The 16,735-nt window shown below is 40.8% G+C and overlaps 1 protein-coding gene across 3 annotated transcripts; it reads right to left on the reverse strand.

Moving 5' to 3' along the window:
• Positions 1-563: 563 nt before the first annotated feature.
• Positions 564-9,513, reverse strand: LOC108142752 (tensin-4). 3 transcript variants are annotated; one of them, XM_017266781.2, is made up of 3 exons: positions 9,135-9,513; positions 2,098-2,358; positions 564-1,603 (listed from the first exon to the last, which is right to left on the reverse strand). In XM_017266781.2, the coding sequence occupies exons 1-3, from the start codon at positions 9,225-9,227 to the stop codon at positions 827-829; spliced, it is 1,131 nt and encodes a 376-aa protein (XP_017122270.1). In that variant the 5' UTR covers positions 9,228-9,513; the 3' UTR covers positions 564-826. The 3 variants fall into 3 exon arrangements, with proteins under 3 accessions (XP_017122270.1, XP_017122269.1, XP_041564277.1); XM_017266780.2 differs by having other exon boundaries at positions 564-1,606; XM_041708343.1 differs by lacking the exon at positions 9,135-9,513 and adding an exon at positions 2,454-2,781 and having other exon boundaries at positions 564-1,606.
• Between the last annotated feature and the right edge of the window lie 7,222 nt (positions 9,514-16,735).

The raw sequence follows: 16,735 nt of genomic DNA on the forward strand, positions 1-16,735 counted from the left end.
GTAACAGGTATAAATATCATAGTAAATATGAGTTCTTGCTGCAAAAAGTTCCATGCTAAAATGTACTAAAGTAAATAATAGTTTTTTTTTTTTTTTTTTTTTTTTTTATTATTGTCGCCGGAAATAGTTTTCTGTTTGAAATTTATATCGTTACCTTATCCCATCCAACTTTACTATAACCATGTATGATATTAATCCTTTTTTTATGTGAGTAAATCTGGTAATCCCGCAGAAAAGTTTCATATGTTATTCAGATGCGTTCTGCGTCATCACTTGACAATACTGAATAGAATCCCCCTGAATGTTGTAACTAAAGTAACCGCTGTAATTATTCATGCCACCAAAAGGTTGCCAGCAACATGTTGCAGCGTGAATTGCGTCGAGAGCTCCATGAGCCGCACTTGAAAAATTAATGAGAGCCACTCGAAGCGCTAATCACATGTAAGTGAAGCGTTCTCTGGCCAACCCTCCAGGAGGACTCCAGAGGGTCGAGGATGGGGGGCGAACAGGAAACGCATTGATTGCAGGGGCATGGACACATTAAACTCACGACGAGGGTTGCGTTTTTGCTGAATGCCATTGTTCGATTTTTATTCATATTTCACTTTCACAATAGAAAACTTAGCCTTACGTCGGATACAAAATATTTCAATTAGTTGGTAGTCTAAACTAAATTCGAGGGTTGCTTAGCCCGCAAGACCGTAAACTATATCACAAGTACTTATGCATAGAACAAAACAAATTCCTAATTACTTTCACCTATCGTTCCCTTTGCAGTTCGATATTATTCATCCCGCCCCTTGATACCCCGCTTAATAATTATTTCCTATATCTCGATGCTTTTGGCCTGGAGACTCTTCAGGATGCCGAGTAGCTGCAGCGATTCCAGGGGTTCGAAGTCATCTGCGTAGCGCACAGATGAGGGTTTCGCCACATGACGCTCCCGGGGCAGATCCAATGTCAATGGCAGTTGTTCGGCCATCACGGAATGGTGCGTGATCAGGGCTTTCAGACTGGTGAACTGTTTCTTGGCTCCTTTCAAGCGGTACATCTGATTCCGGGTGGACTGCACGGGATAGGTCTTGACCTTATTACTCCGCTCGAGTCGCAGGACCAGTTCGAAATGTCGCGGAGTGCTGCGGCGCAGGAGAAAGCTTCCAGGTGTGGCCGGCTGCAGGTGCTCCATGGCGGCCTTTGCCGTAATCCTGGGCTGGTACCATGGGCAAGCCAGCAGCTCCGGCTCCTCGTCCTCATCATCGTCGGAATTTTGGTTCGCGCCGATGTATCTGGTGAACAGAGGAGCAGCTCGGCGACGCTTGCTCATGGAATTGGGGGAACTTTCAGCCAACAGTTGACAGCAATCGGATATCCCTGCGTCGGAGTCCTCCTTTGTATCCTCCTCTTCTTCTTCGGGATTGGAGTCACTGCTCGGCTGACTGCTCTGCCAGCAGTTGAGGGAAAGTAAGGACTTTTGGGGCGAGCGTTTGGGCGTGGTTGGATTGCTGCTCGTGGTGCTACTGCCAGTGGAGCTGCAGCTGCAGTCCGCATCGCGTTCCTCCTCCTCTTCCTCCGCGTCGGCGTGGTACGAGGAGTCGAGAAGGTCCTGCTAAAGAGAAAGGAGAAAAACCAATTAAATTACCATTCAAAAGAAAGGGTTCTTGAAGTCATGGTACCACTTATGAAAACCAATTTTGGGTCAACCACAATATTATACCTAACATAGCAACACATATCAAAATATTAATTAACATATTTCCCTTTACAAAAATGCGGTCTAGCTAAAATTATTGTTTGCTGTTAATTGTAGACTAGTTCTTTATAAGATCTTTTTAGATATACGAATTTAAATTTATAACTAGTTATTAAAAACGCTTTGAAAGTAATAATTTTTTTAAGTTTCTTAAAAGATGTTATTATTTTAAAAACCATCTATTGAATTTGAATTAAGTTAAGTTTTATGTTTTCGGAGTTTAAATACGAAACAACAAATTGTATATTTTTCTACTATATTCTGGTTGAAGCGGAGTGGACCAAAATGTTTGTTGACATAAATGTTTTTCCATCCATTATTAATGTTATATTATTTATTATACACACCTCATCATAGTCGCTCGTGGGCTCTTCGCTCAAGATCTGTTCCTTTTGCGAGGGTTGTGCAAAGAGTTTGCGGTGCAGGAAATTCTTCATGCTGTCGTAAACCTTGTGCGTGCGACTCTGGATCGGTTCTTGTTTATCCATATCTCCGGCAACTGGAAACTCCAGCTTGCTGCTCCATTGTTGACACTTCTCGAAGGTCGAGTCCTTATTGTACTGACCATAGATGTCCGAGTAGCCTGGACATTTGATGGCATTACGTAGCTGTCGGGCGAGAACAAACAAGATGGATTTCGTTGTTAGTTTTGGTCAGGAAATTTGTGGAAAGTGTCAGGACTGTCCCTATAAATCTTATCTACCTCGGGGTTTTCCATTTCACTCGAACAACGCTCTTATGCAACAGCCACGCAGATAACACACACTGCCATCCCATTATCCTGGCTTTGTTCTGCTTTCGCCTTTGTTGTATTCCCATTCCCTTGTAAAAACCCGAGGACTGCTATTCTGCTAATGCTTTTGGGTCACTGCTGCTGTGATATCCTTGTAATGCGCTTGCTCTACTTGTTCATTGTTGTACAATTTGCCAGTCCGTTGTTTTCCCTGCTCGTATTTGCCTTTCATTTCGCTTATAAAATATTCATATGCAGCTTCTGTCGAGGGTTGCTAGTGTGTTTTTTTTTCAACACCTACTTTCGCCCTAACAATATTTAAATATCTCGCACTTTAAGGTGGTAATATTTAACACTTTTGTCCCTTTTTTTCATGAGCCTTATGAGGGAGGTCTTTGCTTTGAGCAATGTAGCTTTTTGAAAGGAAAAAATTACTTTGCCTAAATCGAAAAGTGTAATACTTTGGTTTGTATTTATTCTCGAGATAAAGTAAGAAGTGTCTAGAGTTATATATTTGTTTTAATGTTTCTCCTGAAGATTTGTACAGAAGTCATGTCCATTGATGCTTAGCAGAGTGTCTGGATCTACAAAGTGGAAAACGTAAACAACCTGAACTGCTCGGTTATGGAGGTGGTTTATAATGCTCATTGGTTTGAACCAGTGATTTGAATATAGATTAAGACACCACCTCCTGCTTCGATTGCATTAGCTTCCCAGTAATTCTAGCTGCAGCAGTACTATCATTTGGGAACATACACCCCTCGGTATTGGGCATCGTGATCCGAGAATTCGTGGCACCCTTCAGCACGCACACACACTCGAAGGAAGAATGGCAAAATAATGAGCAATCGATTGAAAAGGAGTGCAGGACACAAAGGAACTCTGGCTTCCAGGTAGAGCTCGAAGTGGGATTACGAAATTGAATTCGATTGGGAGTGGGGGAGGGGGGGATTCATAATTCAACACATTCAATAAATTAGAGGTTTGGGAAGCCAAACAAAGGAAGTGCAGACGCAGAACTTCCGTTGCAGGCCATCCCATTGATTTGCATTTCCAATTGAAAATCTTGTTTGTCTGTGAACAAACATGGAGGGGCCGAAAATTGTTGCTACATCTTGGCCGGTTGGCCGTTAATTCGTGGCCAACGAGCCATGGCCAAAAGAGTTTTCTTTGATGTGGCCACGCAGCGCATAAATCTGTTGAAAGTTTCGACGGGGGAAAAGCGGCGTGAAATGCCTCAAAAGTGTACCTTTTATCGGCTTAAATCAAACACAATGGGCCAACAAGCGTTTAATGGCTACGATTCTTGCCAGCTACATGAGTTTTAATTTATGCTAGGCCAGGCCAAGTCTGACCAAAGAAAAGGAACAGTAATTTCAATGATAATAGTGCCCGAAGAGAACTGGCCCCGAAATAAAATCCAGCACACAGTAGTGACCCAAAGGTGTTGGCGTGCTGGCCCTGTTCTTTTGATGGTGTGTCTGCTAATGCAATAATCATAGGTCTATCCCCAGCTCCATTTTGGTTTATATTCCGATCCTGCCCTGCGGAAAGGTTGAGCTCTAATTGATGGTGAAACAGCGCCCCAGGCCGGCTTTCCATTCTTGGCCAGCTCTTTGTTTGGCCTGCGAGGTGTTAGCATATTTTCGTAATCAAAATGTGTTACAATAAAAAAAACTCAGGTAACCGAATCGAGGCACCTTCGACAGCTGACAGACAAGAAGGTAGGTAGACCAGACCCTTTGGTCTCCTCCCTTTTGGCCTTATAAAAACAGTTGTTAAATTTTCATTTATTGTGCATTTAGAGGGGGGTACAGAAATTAGTTGAAGTGGCCGGAGTGAGTCGATGAATTTATTGAAATGTTTCCTTTGTGCGCCACTTGAGGTCCCACCGACATATGCCTGAATTTTTGAGCTAGCTCTGGAAAATCAAGCAGCTGCTGAAGGGTCTTGAAAAATAAAACCACCCTACACCCAAGCAACCCACAACTTTCCACCTTGGGAAGTGGTTACTGGTAAGCTGGTGGCTTTTAAATTGCAACCGCAATAACGCTAACCGGCTACTTATCCGCTCACAAATTGGGCAATTGCCAAAGCAGCTGTGCTGCCAAAACAAGACTCCTCCTATTTTGCCACCCTCTAAATACTTCCGAACCACCCACTCCCATTTCTGTTCCTACAATGTCAAATGAATTTTCGAAAATTCCCTCGGACATTTTCCTATTGAAATTAGTAATATTTCATTTGGCTCCGGGCCATTAGTCGGACATTTCTGAATATTTTGTAGTGATCTCGCTTTTAGTTCCAGCTAATTTGACAGTTTTATGCCACACCAAAAGAAACTCAAAGTGATCCCAGCACGGACACACGTGTCAGGGCTTTCAAAATGTCAGAGATACATGGACTTACTAGTAGTTTATGACATTTTTTAAAACACGTCCCGCACACATTTCTCCCCCCGCCGCCTCTGAAAAAATACGGTTTTTCAGTGAGTTTTTCTTTTAGTTGGTTAAACGAGTTCGTTTTCGGGGCTCGTAAAATGATTTTCTCACTAATTTAGTTTTATATGCCAGGAAAAATGTTTATAGTTTCAGCTTTTTCATATGTTTTGTAAATTTTTTATTACAATTAGCTTTGCCTTTGGCTGGAAAATCCTTTGTTTAGACACATGTGGCGTGTGGCATTGGCTTTTTTTATGGCCTCCCTTTGTTATTTTTGTGGCATTTTTATAGGTGTAAAAAATTGGGTCATATAAAAAATTATTGAAATGTGAAACGTATTGAGTTCTTTCTATTCAACCGGGTGTTTTATGCGTGTTTAAAAAGCCATTTTGATGGGTTTATTAAATGCAAATGAAAATTGTTGAAATTTTAATTGCATTTTATGGGCATATCTCTTTGGGGTCTCATCTGCTGTGCGTGGGTTTTCAAGAGATGAGTCTCAAGTTTTTTTTATTTCATTTTTAAAGAGCAGGCAACGAACTCTTGGAATTTATCACTTTGAGAGCTGGTGAACAATTTAATTAGAGACTCTGACAACTTTTTCTACAACTCCAGTACGTCAGCTAGTGTGTGGAAAGTCTAGTAGCTGGGCTTGCAAATAGTTTTCCCCCCGACTAGTCGTCTAATGCACACTAATCCTTGGTGGGAAGCCATATGAAACTCAAACACGGACAACGGGCTGGTGATAACGATGATGTTGGCTAGGTTCTCGGTTCCCGGTTGATGGCCAGACTAAGCCAAAACCAAAAACTATTTGTAGCCAGAGGAGTAAAGTGGGTAGGGGTAAAAAAAGAAAAGAGATATAGAGGGTTGGGGCTGGGCCGCTCGGATCCCGTTGAAAGCTTTTTTGCATATTTGCATTACATTTTCATGGCATGGCATGTGGCGAACAAAACGAAGAGGGGCGAAAATTTATATTGAGTCGAGCGTAAAAATAACAATGCAGACAGTTGATGGCCGAGGCGGCAGACGGCATGAAAATAAGTGAAATTGTTGTTTACTCAAAGCGACGGGGCCATTCGGCAGTTGGGCAAAATATGGAGCATAAATTACAAAGCATGCAAGTCGACTGCTCGCAGTCGCCGGCTATTTAATTATGCTCATCAATTGCGCAGGCTGCAGATTGCAGTTTCCCCAATAAATCTTGGGCTTAGTGAACGAGGCGTCTGCTTGGAAATTCCTAATTAAATGCACTTAAAAGCGGTGCAATTAATTTTCTATCCTTAGAGTTTCCTCTTCAGGGGCCCCCAAAAATCAAAGAGTCTGCATGTAAATACATGTGTAGAACACGAACATCCAAATAAACATTAATCACTGGCCTTGAAGTGGAGCCAGAGTTCTTAGGGAAAAGTGCATTAAAATGCCTTAGAATTTAAATGCCTCAGCTCATTGCTGCTAATCGTCGCCAGCAGTTGATTTAATTTTAGCTGCATCTCATCGAGAATTATGAGGCCCATCACGGGATCTCTGCAGTCGAAGAAATCCACTTAGGCAGGGCGTTGAAGGCACCAGAGCATGGCATCATAAGCCACACGAGGAGGAAAATGTTTTCAGCCTGATTTCCCTAACGCAAATCGTTTGGATCCATTGTCTGTTCAACAAAGTTTATGTGGAACATCATGATTTGAACTGGGAATATTTTAAATTTAAATCATGATTTATCAAAAAATAAAAGTTATTTTTGTTAATTTAATATTGAATATTTCTCTAATGAAAAATATCTAAATAATTATAAACACATCATTAGTATAAAAAATTTGCTGGGTATTAAAGTTTATCATTTTAATTAATCAAAGCCTGCGCCTTATTATATATATGATGGATGGTTGTTTGTCTATAATTTAAATGATTTTGAATTTTTTGATTTAATTATTTTTGATGAAGATGGTTCATATTACTGCTCAGATAAATGTTTATTATACTTGAAGCGGAATATGAATAAGTTAGAAAAAGTTTTCCCTTTGATTAATTAATTAAAAATGTGTCTCCCCAAATGAAGTGTAATCAAATACTCATCCATGCCATAATCTCATGTTCATAAACACTTTGAGAAAATAAACCCCATATAAGCGCAGTTTGCTTTAATAAGACCGCTGAAAACTCGAGTTTATCTTTTCCCTCTTAATTGTCTCCGATTTTAATCTAGCAATATGGTTGCAGTTCTGCCCCTTCCGTCCGTTTCCCTACCAACCAGACAGCATATGGTCATTTCAGACAGACCGAAGACCAACAGTTGTGTGACAATTTTATTAGTTCTGGTCTCTCGATATATGTGTGTATGTGTCAGTACTGCAGCTCGTGACGATTCCGTTTTGTAACTTTGACCCGCGATAGGCGAGATGCCTTTTATCTGTTGCGAACCGGCTAATTGAAATCGTTTGTCAGCACACCCAGTTGGCTTTGTAAACAGACTGTGTCTGGTAATAGATTTTGATAACGGAAGCGATGGGGCTTTCGGGGAGGAGGTGTCGAGCGATTTATACCAGGAGATCTAAGGGATATAAGAGGGCGCATTCTTGCACTTTGCAGTCTGAAGAAGTCTTTTGTAGGACTCGAGTCTTCTTGGTAAAACAACTCCCGTTGCGGCCACACCCAGACTTCCCGTTTCAAAAGACAATCCTTTTGGGAGCCAAAACAGCCAACACCTACACCCAAAGCAGACAAATTGAATAAAGGGCAAGGAAGACAGATTTTCATAGATCAAAACAAAAAGAATCCGAGAGACGACGAGATACAGAAGGCGATGGGTGTCAATTCCAGTGAAAAATGACTGGATGAAAAATGCAGAGGTCGGCATAAAAGGCATTAAAGGAGGAGGCAAAACGCAAACTGTCATTCAGTTTAAAATTACAAACTTTTCTCTGTTCGTCGTGGTTCTTTTAAACAAATATTATGATAAATGCTGCTCAGATGTCGGAGCATTGTTATGGGTGTATCTGTGTATCTAGGCAGCATCATCTCTGGATCTCCGGATCCCAAGTCAAATAAGGAGATTAGTAAAGCAAAGTAGCTGTAGACTTAAGGAAAGTTGACTTTGCATTCAGGTAGCCAATGCAGGTAGTTTGTCTTAATTGAGCTATCGGGCCTATCGTCATTCGGGCATCGCGGCTAGACGATAAAGCCTAGTTAGCGCTTATCGCCAATCAAAAACAAATAACATATGCGCATTGTTTGCATATAGAAATGCATTTTGTCAAATCAATCACTATCTTTATGGGCCCAAACATATGTTCCGATTTCAATTCCCGACTCGGACTTTGATTGTTTGCTCTACTTATCGCCAGAAATCAGGCTGCATTTACATTTTGATTTATTTGAAGCCAGATTTACGTTCGGCTTAGGTCGCTCACTATCGCCCTCTGTTTGCATATATACTTTGATTTACTTTTTATGCAAATCATATTTATTTGGCCCTATGTGATTTAGTGTTCCACTGATTTACGTCGACAGTTGAGTTTATTATGCTGCGCTGTCGTTGTTTTTGTTGTCTCTGGCTTTGTGTGGCGGCTGTGTTGTTTTGGGTATCTGTGATACTAAATCATTTTAATTGTTGTCGTTCGTGTTTTGGATTTGGCTATGCCCCCCCTACGCCCGCTGGTCGATTTAGTAGGGAGTTCACTGTAGAGATAGTGCTAAGTGTGCGTGGGCTGTCTACAGAGTTATTTCGATAGTGTGTGGGGAGTGTGAAAAGTGCTAGGCTGTTAGATTCTACAGAATTCAGAACTGCTTGAGTCATCAAGGGCATGGGTATCTATAAAGATGGATTAAGGCTTGGGAGGAAATTATATCCATAGATTGTCGGATCTAAAGATAAGTTGTACTATTTAATTTGACGTGTGTACCGTGTAAAATGTACTTAAAGAGTTAAGATAGATTAAATAGGTAAAGTGAAAGGGTTTCTGAATATGATCCTTAAGTTTCCGTTTTGATATCCTCAATCTTAAAAGGCATTCGGCCATTTTTCAACAGTTGAACTGTTGTTGGAGAGAAGGTACTTGGAAAGGTCTTCCAAACTCAAACGGTTTTAAAATAACACTTACAAAATAGTAACTTATAAATTATAATTATCTCCTCAAGGCGTTTGTTCTATATAAGCAGTTTTATAAAGACTAACTGAAAGATCTTATAAACTAGTGTGTCTAAAACTTACCATCTTGTTCTTGTGCTGAGTATCCTTTTTGCTGATGTTTTTGTTGATGTTATCCGTGGCGCCAAAGCGATTGTATTGGAACAGGCGACCCATTTTCGTCAGTTTTGGGAACAATTCTGTCGGATTGTTTACACTTTGCTCTTTAAACACAAAAACACACTATGCTAAAGTCGTAATTTCCAGAACTTAATGTGCCCTTCAAGTGTTCAATAAGTTAGCGCGGAAAAGGAATTCGAATCAAAGTCGAAGTCCGGCGAGTGTTGGGGTTCGGTTTCGGGTTTGGGCTCGATTCGATTCGATTCGAGGTCGGTTCGGTTTTTGAGTTCCGGGAGCGATACGAGCGATCGGTTCGAAGTGCGCAGAGAAAATGAAATCCTCGGGGCGACTGCATCGAGAAATACAACGGAAAATGAGCACGAGACGCAGAGCGACGGAGAAGAAGAAGCGGAGCGGCTGGGCGGGGGGTGAGTCCAAGAGAGAAAGAGAGAGCGGGAGAAAGGGAGGGCAGCCGCTGAGATACAAATACAAATTTCATGACAGGCAAGCCGGCGTTGTTCATGCATTTTACCGCTAGCTCATTCTATGCCTCTCTCTCACTCGGCAAGTGTGTGTGTGAGTTGGTTTTTCTTCATTTGCTGTGCTCAACACACTCACACACACGCGAACTGTTGAACACTCAAAACAGCAACAGCGCAAATAGAAGTAGAAATGGAAAAGTGAGATAGTCGACCCTGAGATACCCGTTAATTAGTTGCCTACTTTAAGGCGTAGAACTCTCACATAGATCCTTTTTGAGGAATTTTACTACGGTACGTTGTTAATTTAATCTGTTGATTAAATTTCAGATAGTTCATTTGTCAACCTCAAAGTTAATGCTTTGTTGAATTAAAACGGGTCCGTTTTTACTGCTAATTTAGTAAAAATAAAAATAATGTATAAATAGTAATTTTATCTGCGAGTCTCACCTTAGCTTTGGTATAAATTTTTGAATTGGTTTGTATTAAAGTCTGTACGACTTTGAGTTTAAATCATCTTCTGCAATAATTTATCTTAATATATATCCTGAAAACAATATAGATTTAGTCCAAAATACGGCGGCCTGTTTATAGCATCCCTTGATATCTAGTATTCCCAAGCCTTCTATGAATACCGGGTATAAAAACCACTCCAACAAAAAGCGAAATGAGAAAAATTTACTACAACCAACGGAAACTACACTGAAACAAAAAGGAGCAGCGGAATGAAAGACGAGACATGGCTGTTTTGGGCGGCAGAAGCAGGCAAAGTGAATGAAATGGAAATGGAAACGGAATGAAATGCGAGTTTGAGTGACTGACGGACTGACGATGAACCTTGGGGGTAGAAGAGTCAGTCAGTCATTCATTCCGGTGAGTGAGTCGGTGAGCGGACGAGCGGGCGAGTGAGTGGGTTTGTCGTTCCTCAACAAGTTGAGTCTCCAGTGGGTGGTTGGGTGGTTGTGGGTGGAACCAGGGGGTAGCACTACTGGTCCAATGGCTCACGGGTGGGATATGAGAAGCGGAGTCGGGAACTTGGCCCGCTGGCGAGTCATTCATTTCGGTCAGCAAAGAAGCAGAATCACCAGCAGATTTTGATTCCGATTCCAAATCAGAAGCGGTAGCAGTGGCAGCAAAAAGCGACTGAAGCCCAGTCAAGTTGTGACTTTTCATTTCTTTATTGACGAAAGGCGTTTATATAGCCGAGGTCAACGTTATATCACAAAATAAAAATGAAAAAAATGTATTGTTTTCCCTGCGAAATTTAAATGGTCTTAAGTTATTAATACCATAGACCCATTTAAAGGGTATTTCACAAAGATTAATTTTGTCCAGAATTACCTCTTAAAGTCAAAGAGCATTTTGTTAATACTATTACCGATAAATGAATCAATGAAGTAATGCGACTTAAAACAAATAAAAGTAGCTTTATGTACAGAAAAAGTCTTAATAATCATATTTATTGATTAACTGTTTTGCTGAAATATATTGAATATTTTTTTTGTAATTTAATCTGAGAAAAAATTCTGATGTGATGTTCATTGCTATTATTCTGATCTTAGTCGTATGTCCTGAATGAGGCCTTGCCTATTAAGGTGTGTGAGCAAGTGTGTATGTGTGTGAGAGTCCATGATGCGCGCTCTACATTCGGCTTCTTCATTTGCCTCGGTTTTCTCTGTGCTGGTTTACACATTGCCTTTTGCTTGTTTGTTTAAGGTCCTCGTAATCGTATGTAGCTGCTCTATAGCCGCCCACTGGGATGCACTTTCCTCCTGCCCGTTTGTCGTTTTTTTCTCTTTATCAGCTGCACTACATTGAAACTTTCATCGTCTTTTTCTGGTCTCTTTTTGCAGGAGCATAAAATAAACACAAAAACTTTGCAGTCTCATTCAGCAGTCGGAACCAAAGCCCTGCTCCTCCCGATTTCCCCAGCCTCTCGCCCTGGATGGCCGTAATTATCATTATCCTTTAGGCTCTCGTTTTGCGCTTTTCATTTTTCCGTGTGCTGTTTATACAGGCAACTATGGCACTTTAATTGAAGTCAATTTTTTATACTTTGCGGCTGCCCCGGCAACTTTTACCGCTGCCCCGCCCTCATTTTCCCGCACTTTCCCCGCTCTTCTGCCCCCGTTTTCATTGAAAATAATTTTGCAACTTATTAGCACCTCCGGAAATTATGAGTTCAAGTTTTTTTGTGGCTTGTTTACGAACTACGCTTGGCTCGCTCCCATTTTCCCATTTTCGCATTTTATTATTAATTGAGCTGCTCCGGTTTGGCTTCAGAGGTTTCCCCTTTTGTTTACTTAATTAGCGTTTCGGAAGGATACAGGAAAGTTCCATCAGTGGACGGAGCGGTCCTGTCGTCAAGAGTTTTGTGGTTTATACTAAAATCAAGTTGAGTTTCAAGTTAATTGAAACTGTTTTTTGGGAGGGGTGACCGATAAAGTTTCTGGACAGCTGCAACTAATACCTGATCGGCTACCTTAATAAATCATGCAAGTAGAAAAACTAAAATCCCTTTTTTGTGACTCACATAGCAGCTTACAATTAATCCCGTATTTTGATATATTTTACCCCTGGTCAGGATAGATTTAGCCCGCATATTCTACCCTCTTGAACAAATAATTTTTTATGTCTGGATATCAAAGCCGGAGCTGCAAATCATAATTAGATTATAACATTAATAAGTCGCTTTAACAAATGTTCAAATTTTCCGCCCTGCACAAATCACCGCCCCCTCACCCCAGCGACCTTCCACTTAGCTAAGCTGATATTTTGGCAACAGTTGCGGAAATTTAATTCGGTTGCAGCATTTAATAACACATACAATTGTATGGTATCGATGAGAAAGCACTTTCGGGAATCTCGAGGAAAGAATACATAAATCAAGTGCAACCCCCTGACATCGGCAGCTGGAAAAAACTCCTCCTGGCTCCTGTGTGAATTGCAGTTTCATTAGATAGAAAGCTTTTCCATCACTGAGGTTGATTTGTCATCACAATAACATCAATTTCGAGTCTGTAATTTTACAAGAGCCTTTGATTTCTCCAAGTGAATGTTGTGTAAATTTAGCCAGCTGTTGCCTTTCCACGGCCTGAGTTTTCCCCGGTTTTCCTCCACTTCACTCGGCACTTAATGTTTGTCAATTATTTGCAGTAATTTGCAATATTTCTAAATGCTTTTGCTGAAAATGGTGATCCGCCCCTTAAATTGTTTTTAATGGCCATTTGCACTTAAGCATTGACTGCAATAACACCCCCTCAATGGAATGTAATGGCTTCATTATTGAGAGCAATAAATGGCCTACAAGAAACTCTTCGTTTTCGTTTTCTGTTTGTTATTGTTGTTCAGGTCGTTGGGTTTTTCTGATTTAATTTATAGTCGCAGTGCGTAAAGAAAATAAATGTATATTTATTGACAAAGACAAGCCCAGTTTTATTTCCCACTGCACGACAGGAGGTCGATGGCAAGTGTTAAAAACGTAGTTATATGTAGATATGCAGCGAAAACAATTTGTTTGGTGGAAAAGCCACTCGAATCATTATTCCAAAAAATATTCCATGGGGCTTTCCCATTGAAAAACATTTGGCCTGCGGCGTCTTTGTTACGTTTTAGATTTTCCACATATATCTTTTATCTTTAACCCGGTTCTCAAGTGACTCGAGCAATTATGTTTATAAATGATTTGTTAGGGGTGGTCTGGAATTCTCTAAATCTCTCTCAAGTGTTTTTGGGTTTTCGGGTAATCCTTTATTTTATACGAGACTTCAGAATTATGTGTGAAAACCATTAAATCTTAGTTTAATTGTTTTCTGCTCTTGTCAAAGCCTTTGGGGCAATGCATTTTGGATCTCGGTTTTCCGTTTTCTGTATTCTTCAGTTTTGGTTTACGACTGCCGGCAAGTTCAACGGATTTTTTAATTGCTGTGCTTTGCGTTTTGGTTGATTTTCAATGTTCTCGTTTTATTTGTTTCGGTTTTCGTTTCGTTTTTCCCCCTTTTTTTCGCCCGCCCCCTTGTCATAAATCATTTTGGGTTTTCGGGGGAGGGTAGGGAACAGCATAGCATTTTGAATAATTTTTGTTGTTAATTTTTGTTTTGATTTAGCTCCCAAGAAGCGGTAAACTTTCGTTATTCATATTTTATAGCACATTAACTTGTCCCGCCGATAATTTTGTTTGACATGGTTTAGTGCCTGCCCCCGGGAAATCTGAAATTTTCCTTAGTTGGCGCTTCCCGATCAATCAGTCATTTATCAAAGTTTCTTTCACTTTACTTTTCCCAGCGGCCCCGCCCATTCATATTTCTTCTGATAAAAAAAAGCCCGATGGTTTTTCGGGAATTTCTCACACGTTTTGTTACATATCAAATATATGGAGTTCTTTCTCCCCCAAATGTTTGTTTTCTTTTTTCTTCCACGTAATGCTTTCGATAACGCCCACATTAACAAGAACTTTCCGTTTGGCCCCGCACATGAACAATGAAAACGATTTTCCAGCAGCACAAACAATTATAGCGATGCATAAATTAAGCACAACCCAATGTGAATAACTAATTTCCTGTACGGCAATTACTAAAAAAGAGCGGCGCAATTCTACTTGAATCCCAAGACCAAGACCACGACCAAGTGCGCATTAAATGAGCATATTTGGATGCATGATACACTTAATCGCTGGAAAAATGCTGGAGGAAAAACCGAAAACGAACCATAAAAAACGTGACAAAATGCCAGTTTGTGATAGCGAAGTGTGACCCTGTATTCCCGTGGCATAACGAACAAATTTATGCACAGAAACCAACCACAAAGAGAGCTAGAGCAGAGTGCTCGATAAGGTGGAACACGACCACAGATCACTGCCTTTAATGCACAGCATTTTGATAGAGGTAGATCGGGGCTAGGGGCTTTATTTACCTCCATACTTCAGAGCGGACAAATAAATCGTAATTGGCGTACGAGGGGTTCTTTTTTATTTTTTTTAATATGTGTTGTGCTTGATAGGAAAGGACCGCATCGTATCGAGTGGTTCGTTTTTTTTTTCATGCCCATTAAAATGGTGAACTGGAAAACTCGCAGCGTACCGTGAAAAACTGCCGAGCAGGCCAGAGAAAATTCCAATGTGGCGTTTTGCGGTTGCAGACCTTTGTTCAGAGACCGTTTTTCTTCGCCCCGGAAGTAGTGAAGTGTTATCGCGATCGGAAAATCTCTGATAGATGCAGTGTGCTGCTGAAGGTGCCGATTTCCTTTGTTTTGGGTCGTCAAGAGATACGGTGGGAGATAGGGTCCATGGAGTGCGAACAGCTGCCCGAAGTTTGCTCAGAGGGTTTGCCGAATTTTTGCGATTATTCCGGAACGATAGCGAAGCAAAACAGATTGAAAATGGGATGATAACGCTTAAAGGTTACAAATCATTATTTGAATGTCAAAGCAGCTAAGGGGCGTAGTTTTTTGCATTGAAAAGAATATAATTTTAAGATTAATAGAGTAACTTATAAAACATACTACCTATTTGTTGAAATATATATGTATAGTGTGCAAGAATCAATTTACATTTTACATTTTAATTCGTAGTTTTACTAAATGTTTAAAATGATGACCCCGTTTTTTATATATTTTAAAATATAGCAAAAAGCTGTTTAAGTATACGTTTACTTTTCCGAAGGCTATTTCAGACTGCGTACTAGTTTTTGTTCCCTTGGGACAAAGAAAACTGTTATTTGTAAGCCCTTAATGACCTCCACTACCATCTAACGACTGCCTTAGTGACCCAATTTTCCTGCCTGATATGCTACCAGCGTGGAAATTTCATCTAGTGGGGAAAACCCACCGAAGATTAATGAAGTACAAAAGATGGGAACACAAATCATGTGAAATTCGAGAGAGCCAACGAGGCCCAGAGTTATATTTCCCGAGAAGAACAAATGTGTGACAATTTCTCAAAGGGAAAAAGGATGCGACTGCTCCACGCAGTAGGTGTCATGGCCAAGTGAGAGTGTCACACTTGCAGCTTAGACATAAAAAATATGCCCCGAACCAGAGACCGATTTTGAATCGGACTGGGAGTGCGGCTGGGACACCTTCCCCACCTCCTCAAGACCCCTAAAGGTGCATTTTCGAGAGGAGAGATAGAGAGGTTCGGAGGTTGAGGGGTCCTGGTACGTGTGCGTTTGCCGCCAGGATGTGGCATAATCAAGATGAAGACATGTGCAGTCGTTAGGCTTGTTATCCTTTACTTAGCCGTCGCCCTTCCTGTGGAAATTAATGGCCCAGCCCTCGCAGCAGCAGCTGCCAGTCCTCAGACCCGGACTTTTCCTCCTTCGAACATTTGAATATGAGCGAGGAGGTAATTTGATATTTTTCCCAAGCCGAAAATCCCGTTCCGTTCGCAGGAAGTGCGACTTGTAATTTTCGATATGGGCGCCTCCTGTTTGTTTGGAATTAATGAAATTTAGACATAAAAATATATTTCCAGAAAAGAACAAGCAAACAAACTGAGGATGGGGGAAGATATGGCACTCTCTCGTTTGAAGTGACTCATGAGGGTAATCAAAGAAAACTGAGTTATCTTCGAGGACATATGGATCAAGTGGACGGACCTTTTAGTGAAATGAAATAAAGTTTGACTTAGTTTTGCTAAACGATTCTGATTTGTTTGTCCAGCAAAAGGAAAAGTTTTTCCTGATTTGCAAAAGGTTTTTTTTCTTAAGGGCAGAGAAGTTAAGTAAGATCTTTGGGTTCTTTGTGAGAGATTTCAGTAGCACATCCCACACACGCCTCTTGTTATCTCATCAGACCCACCTATGACCTAATCCCCGGCAAAATGTCACATGTATTCCAGATTCCCCTCCTTAGCCTCTTTTGCCGAAAAGGAAAATCTGATGAGTTAAAAATGCTGCCAGACAAAAGCGCGAAACGAAATCCGCTTAATGCGATTTTCAAGTGGAAAGCAATGAGGATGTCCTTGCTGCAGCAGCCGAGAGCTCGTCTTCACTATTTTTATTCCCAATTTTTCAAGGCTGCACGGCGAGTGAAAAAAATCGAAAACAATGCCAAAAACTAGAACAAAGCATTTGCGAAAAAAGGACTAGA

The sequence above is a fragment of the Drosophila elegans genome, unplaced genomic scaffold (assembly GCF_018152505.1).
Source record: "Drosophila elegans isolate 14027-0461.03 unplaced genomic scaffold, ASM1815250v1 contig_208, whole genome shotgun sequence".
Classification (NCBI taxonomy): domain Eukaryota; kingdom Metazoa; phylum Arthropoda; class Insecta; order Diptera; family Drosophilidae; genus Drosophila; species Drosophila elegans.

Excerpts from the sequence above, each read along its gene's own strand:
- LOC108142752 (XM_017266780.2), bottom strand. The coding sequence starts at position 9,227 with ATGGGTCGCCTGTTCCAATACAATCGCTTTGGCGCCACGGATAACATC. Across the intron at positions 2,359-9,134 it reads CTCAGCACAAGAACAAGATG|CTACGTAATGCCATCAAATG; the intron begins GTAAGTTTTAGA and ends CTCGCCCGACAG. Across the intron at positions 1,607-2,097 it reads CCACGAGCGACTATGATGAG|CAGGACCTTCTCGACTCCTC; the intron begins GTGTGTATAATA and ends CTTTCTCTTTAG.